This window comes from Balaenoptera musculus, chromosome 21 (assembly GCF_009873245.2).
Source record: "Balaenoptera musculus isolate JJ_BM4_2016_0621 chromosome 21, mBalMus1.pri.v3, whole genome shotgun sequence".
NCBI classification, from domain to species: domain Eukaryota; kingdom Metazoa; phylum Chordata; class Mammalia; order Artiodactyla; family Balaenopteridae; genus Balaenoptera; species Balaenoptera musculus.
The window spans coordinates 34424757-34432028 of NC_045805.1; the positions used below are offsets into that span (position 1 = coordinate 34424757).

Genomic DNA, 7272 nt, shown 5'->3' on the forward strand with positions numbered 1-7272 from the left:
AATTTTATTTAATCCTTTAGAGCGTAGCTTTTAAAGACCCATATCTTTTTAAATTTGTTTTTCAGGATTAAGCCTCACAAATATTGCCTAAGAGAGATGGTGTCCTCATTTGGTGCGTATAGTTCCATCCTTTTCCGGCATCATGCATATTTCAATATTTTACCATCTAGTGAATCATCTATCTGCTGACTCCTGATTTTTAATGACAAAGTTGGCATCACTGGGTTCCAGGAAGCCTCACACTGGGCATACCCTCCCAACTTCCTGAAATGTCATTTAATCTTCTCCTGTATCATTCCTCAACTGTCCACATGACAGACAGTGGAATAATTAATTTTCAGGTCAGATTTCATAAGATTCTAGATCCTAAATCTTTTTAAGTCCACTTCTGCTGTAACTGGGTCATCCATACATCATCCTTCATAATTCAATCAATTAATGGTCAGGTTTGTTAATCTGGATCCACCAGCCCCTGTAAAACATGCTAAATGATTTCATTCTATTACAAGGAAAAATATGCGAGCATCTGGAGGCTAACAGCATTAGGAATATAATTTAAAACTGGATTTGGTACTCACAAAATAAATTCAGATTAGAACTTAAAAGGAGATTCCTGGGAAATATTTTTTCATTGGGTAAAAGTTATAATGTCCTCAAGAGTAGTCAGCAGATACTGGAAGTTTCCCATTAACATACTGCATGCATCTTTGTCCAAGACTCTTGACTGATATTCAAAATCATTTGTCTCAATACCATTATCATGAGATTACAATATCACTGGACCAACTCTCCTAGAATAAACTGAGTTAGAGCTATCTTTGCTTTTCTTTTGTTCTTTAGGAGAAAATAGGCTGAAAAAATAGGTCATGAATCAGTGGTGTTTGTTGCTGAGCCTCTAAATTGTGAGGTAGTTACGGCAATTTTGGAAATCCCAGACTGGACAGGTGTGAGAGTCTGGGCACCATCAAAGACAAGGCTGGCTCGAACTGTACCTTGACCTGCCCTGAGTCACAGATAGGGTCATAAGGTCTAAAGTGGATGAATTTCCCTTTTAAAATAAAACACTGGATTAGTAAATTAACATAAACTTGAAGATTCCAAACTCTAATACCTTGAATTTTCAGAACAAAATTACAGTGTATTAATTTCACACAGGAATGGACAGACCACAAATTACGCTGGAATCCAGATGAATATGGTGGAATTCACTCAATTAAAGTTCCGTCAGAATCTCTCTGGCTGCCTGACATAGTTCTCTTTGAAAAGTAAGTATCACAGTAGAAAAGTGCACTGGTCAGATTAGGAGGAGAAATAGAAAAGCCTGATTGTGCCAAAATAATTAAGAGAAAGGTCCAACTTTAACGAGAAAATTATTCCTTTTGGAAATATTGTTTGACCCTGTGGTAGGAAAGTCATAAAATACAAATAGTACGACGGGGAAAATAAAAAAAACAGTTAATATGTGTTCAACTAACCATCAGGTGAACCGTTTTTCGACAGCGCTGACGGAAGGTTCGAAGGCTCGCTCATGACCAAGGCCATCGTGAAATCCGACGGGACCATGGTGTGGACGCCTCCTGCCAGCTACAAAAGCTCCTGCACCATGGACGTCACCTTCTTCCCATTCGACAGGCAGAACTGCTCCATGAAGTTCGGATCCTGGACTTACGACGGGACCATGGTTGACCTCGTCCTGATAGACGAGAACGTGGACAGAAAAGACTTCTTCGACAACGGAGAGTGGGAGATCATCAACGCTAAGGGCACGGCGGGGAGCAGGAGAGATGGCGCGTACCGGTACCCGTTCATCACCTACTCCTTCGTGCTGCGCCGCCTGCCCCTGTTCTACACCCTCTTCCTCATCATCCCCTGCCTGGGGCTGTCCGTTCTGACAGTGCTTGTCTTCTACTTGCCTTCTGACGAGGGGGAGAAGCTCTCCTTATCCACCTCCGTCTTGGTTTCCCTGACAGTGTTTCTCCTGGTGATTGAAGAAATCATCCCGTCCTCCTCCAAGGTCATCCCGCTCATTGGCGAGTACCTCCTGTTCATCATGGTCTTCGTCACTCTGTCCATCATCGTCACCGTGTTTGTCATCAATGTCCACCACAGATCTCCCTCCACTTACTACCCCATGGCCCCCTGGGTTAAGCGACTATTTCTGCAAAAACTCCCTAAATTACTTTGCATGAAGGACCACGTGGATGGCTACTCTTTCCCGGATAAAGAGGAGAGTAAACGGGCAGTGAGAGGTAAAGTCCTCGAAAAAAGGAAACAAAAGCAGATTAGCGATGGAGAAAAAGTTCTGGTCGCTTTCCTGGAAAAGGCTGCGGATTCCATCAGATACATTTCCAGCCACGTGAAGAAAGAGCATTTCATCAGTCAGGTGAGGGGACCGCCGCAAGCCAGGACTGAGATTTTAACGTCTGTTTACAGCAAATGCGTCCTTGTTTAAAATGTGACCTTATTAGCTCTCTGCTTGACACACATAAAACTTAAAACAAGCCCTGACACAAAATAGAGACTTCAGTATGGATTTTCAGGGAGAGGTTCACAAAAACAGAATGAGCAAAAGAGGAGCGACTATAGATTAAGCACTATTTCTTACAAGTAGCCTTAATTCTATCTAAAATAATTCAATTCTACATTTTAAGTTGGTTATCCTGGTCTCTGGTCATTTATCTCTCACTTTTAGTGGGATGATGTTTATCTCTATTCAGCATATTTGGAAAAAAGAAAACAGAAAGAATCAATTTTTAAATTTATACAAAAACATGGTATAACAACAGATATTTAGTTCGCAGATTTAAACAGATTTATTTTTTTTAATGTGACAAGGGTGTGGATTTCAGACTCAAAACGGTCCTGCATGCAGATGCTACCCATGTTCCATATGACTTGAGAAAAGCTACTTAACCTGAACTTCAGTCTTCTGAAACCTCCCTTGAAGGGTTATTGTGAGGAATTAGTGACGTCAAGTATAAAACATGCACTGTGTGCCCAGCGCACGTGGTCTCATGATTATGTAAGCAGTCAGTAAATGTCAATCCTCATCTTTCTTCTCCCCGTCTTCCCTCCCTCCTCTACATGGTCCCTCCCCTGTGGAAGGAAAATATTATTTGACATATAAATACTCAGCACAAAAACAGGTCTGTTGCTTAAAACGAGTTAATACTTACACCAGTTTATAGGGTTCAATTATTTTACTCTAAAATCAGTGAAACTTAGTGCCAAGATCCTGATCTCATAAACAAACTTATGAAAGAATAAGGTTTTTTAGAAACATCCTCTACTTTTCATGTAGACACTGCCTAGTATCTCTCCTCTCTTACAATTTGTCATTTTTTTCATCCACTGAAAAATGTTTTAAACAGCACTAGAGAAAATGCTGCTATAGAAAAAACATCACAGCTATCCTTAAGGGTTTTTTGTTTGTTTCTTTCTTTATATCTTTTAGAAATTCTTTTTTAAATTTTATTTTGATTGAAGTATAGTTGATTCACAATGTTGTGTTAATTTCTGCTGTACAGCAAAGTGACTCAGTTATACATACATATACATTCTTTTTCATATTCTTTTCCATTATGGTTTATCACAGTATATTGAATATAGTTCCTGGTGCCTTTTAGAAATTCTAATACAAAGATTTAAATAGCTTTTTTAAAAATTATAAAAATAACACATCATCAGTATAGGGAATTTGGAAAATACAAAACATTTAAGATGATTCACATCATTAATAATCCCCCACTTAAGTTTGAAACTTTTAACATTTTCATCTGTCTTCTTCGTGGTTTTCCCCAAGGTTTTATTTCTAAACCTCTATGTGCACAAAATACATTCAAGTTCTGCATCAGCTTCTATGTTCCTTCTAGAACGGCAGGCATCCTGCTTGGTTCTATCTTTACCAAATCCCCACGTAGTGGAAATGGGACACTTATTTTCCCTTGAAAGATTGCTGGCCCCGTCTCTGAGGCTCCCCCCAACCCCCGCCGACCCTGCAGCTTGTCCTGCTCTGACCTTGCCCTCACTGGCCACTGCCCAGTCTCCCCAGCCTCCCTTCCTCCAGAGGGACTTGGTCTCCTCTCTCCCTCACCAGTTCCTGTCATCTCCTCCAGGAGTGTCCATTGCAGCCCCACCCACCTGGGGAGTGGAGGAAAAGAGGGCCTGAGTCAAGTGACCACAAAAATTCTTAATTTATAAATTTGTGATTTATTTCCTATGTCATATCAGGAAGCATCACAGTAAGAGATGCTGGCTTTTTATTTGGGTAAAAATCAGGCTTTCCCCATTTCAATCAGTAACGTTTACAAACGCATCAATGATTCTGTTCTTTCAATTTTACATCCTCAACGGTGATGAAAGTGTTTTCCCATGAACTTGAAATATGGGCTGTTTTCTTGGGCACCGTCAGTGAGGTCCCAGGAAGCCTATATTGCAGGGGATGTGTCAGGTGCATTTGGAAAACTGCAGGGCTGTAAATCTGAATAGGACTCTTCCTGAAGTCCCTTGAAATGAATTCAGAACAGCTGCCCAGCATCCTGAATGGGAGGCGTCTTTTTCTCTTTTGCAGGTGGTGGAAGACTTCAAGTTCGCAGCTCAAGTTCTCGACCGGATCTTCCTCTGGCTCTTTCTGATCGCGTCTGTCACCGGCTCAGTTCTGATTTTCACCCCTGCTTTGAAGATGTGGCTACACAGTTACCATTAGGAACAAGTCTCCAGAGCAATCTGAATCGCACACATAAAGACAGAATTACACCCTAGAACTGACATCCAGCCCCCACGTGTATACAGCGTCCAGGCGCACGTGCTTATCAGGAGGCCCCGAGTGTAGACGGCATCTTGTGTCATCCTCAGGGAGGTTGAACCTTGGTTGCCGTGAGAGTGAGTTGGGTTTACATCAGACAGACCCTCCTCAGACCCCTGCCTTGGCTTGTGCAGACATTCAGGGAGGAATCGTGTGTCCAGGCCTGAGGTCACGAGCCAAGACACACTAGGACTGTGGCAGTGGCCCATGAAGAGTTCCAGGAGAAGGTGTGGGCAGACCCAGGCTTCTCCTAGAAAACTGAAATTCTGAACATGCTCTGATAATGGTTTTTTATGTCCCTTCATCTAATCTAATCCATTTCAGCTGCACTCTCCAGGCTTTCCATTCTGTTTCTTTCCTCTTCCTCCTTCTCCTTCTCCTTATTCTTATTCTTCTTCTTTTTCTGAGAACATTTAAGTTCTACGCTCTTAGCAAATTTCAATTACACAAAGCAGTGTTATCAACTGTAGTCACGTTTTACATGAGATCCTCTGACCTTATTCATGTTATAACCCAAAATGTATACCCTTTTACCAACCTCTCCCTATTTCCCCGCCCCCTAGCTCCTGGCAACCACTTCTCTACTGTCTGTTTCTATGAGTTCAACTTTTTTTTTTCTTTTTTTTTAGATTTCACTTATAAGTGAGATCATGCAGTATTTGTCTTTCTGTGTCTGGCTTATTTCACTAAGCATCATGTCCTCTGGGTTCATCTATGTTGTCGCAAATGACAGGACATTTGCTGTCCTGTCAGCAAATGGTTGAATTATATTCGGCTGAATTCATTATAGCTGAATTATATTCCATTGCATATATATCACATTTTCTTTATCCATTTACCTATCGACAGACGCTTAAGTTGTTTCCATGTCTTGGGTATTGTAAATAATGCTGCAGTGAACATAGGGATACAGATATCTTGTCAAGAGAATTATTTCGTTTCCAGAAGTGGCATTGCTGGATCGTATGGTAGTTCCAGTTTTCATTTCTTGAGGACTCTCTATACTGATTTCCATAGTAGCTGCACCAATTTCCATTCCCACCAGCAGTGCACAAGGGGTCCCTTCCTCCACACCCTCATCAGCACTTGTTATCTCTTGTCTTTTTTATGATAACCATCCTAATAAGCATGAGGTGATACCTCATTGTGGTTTTGATTTGCATTCCCCTGGTGTTGAGCACCTTTTCATCTACCTGCTGGCCATCTGATTGTCTTCCTTGGAAACATATCTATTCAGATCCTTTGCCCATTTTTTAATTGAGTTATTTGGTTTTTTGCTACTGAGTTGTACGAGTTCCTTGCATATTTTGAATAGAAACCTCTTAGCGAGTATATGGTTTGCAAATATTTTCTCCCATTCTATAGCTTACCTTTTCATGCTGATGGTTTCCTTTGCTGTGCAGTCATTTTTTAGTTTGATGTAGTCCCACTTGTTTATTGTGCTTTTACTGACTTTGCTTTTGGTGTCAGATCCAAAGAAACCATCACCAAGACTCTTCCCATTCTGTTTGCATGTGTCTCCCTGCCCTCTGGGAGCACCTCATTCCCCCACCCACCCCGACTCCCTCTCTGAGACTTATGGGGAGAGGCTGACAGTCTTCTCTCTCGGTGATGCCAAATCCTGGATTTTAGCTTGAAATAATTGTTCTCCTTTCCCAGTTCTAAATCCAAGCCTTCTCTGGATTATTTTGTGCAAGGCATGTTTCGTATAAACTCTTTGCAGCTGGGACTTTTAAAAACCCAATTTAAGTATTTAACCTTTTCACATAAATTGTTACCACCAATATGTCTAGCCTTATTTATGCCATTTTGTTTGTGTTTTCTGTGTAATGTTTTCTTGTTCTTTCTTATTTTGCTCCTTTTCAGCCTTGACTGAATTTGTCTGTTCCTTCTTCTCTAATGATTTGAAAAGTATGCACCCTTTTCTACTAATTTATTAATAAGCACATACAAACTTCTTTTACCAGTGTTGAGAATTAACACCTGTCCCACTACCCTCTAAACAAAACAAGATGCTAAATCAACTTCACTTCCCCTCTTTCTTTATCACCTTTTATATTTTCTCTAAATCATCCAGAATTTAGCTCCAGATTATTAATTTTTATATTATGTGTCTCTTTCTTCTGAATAATGTCTTGACAATACATTTTGTCTACAACCATATTCTAAACAATTAATCGTTTTATTCATTTCTTGGTTTACCAGTTTTTTTAATCCTAAGTTTTCCAATTTTTTTAATCCTGTTTTTCTCTTTTGCCGATGCATTTCATTATTTCAGAGGAATCCATCTCTAAGCCATTCTTTTAGAAAGTTTTGAGTGTGGTAACCTTTCTGAATCCCTGCATTTCTGCAATTGTAGTTCATTCTGCCCTCACAGAATAGGTTGGCTGGGCCTGGAATTCTGAGTTCAAAATCATTTTCCCTCAGAACTTTGAAGACATTGTTCTACAATATCCCCCATTATAGAT

General features: G+C 40.4%; 1 protein-coding gene across 1 annotated transcript; it reads left to right on the forward strand.

The window, feature by feature from the left end:
• The first annotated feature begins 1158 nt into the window (after nt 1-1158).
• On the forward strand, nt 1159-4705 carry LOC118887973 (neuronal acetylcholine receptor subunit beta-3-like). The gene is made up of 3 exons (XM_036838915.1): nt 1159-1265; nt 1501-2383; nt 4571-4705. The coding sequence occupies exons 2-3, from the start codon at nt 1529-1531 to the stop codon at nt 4703-4705; spliced, it is 990 nt and encodes a 329-aa protein (XP_036694810.1). The 5' UTR covers nt 1159-1265; nt 1501-1528.
• Nucleotides 4706-7272: the final 2567 nt, after the last annotated feature.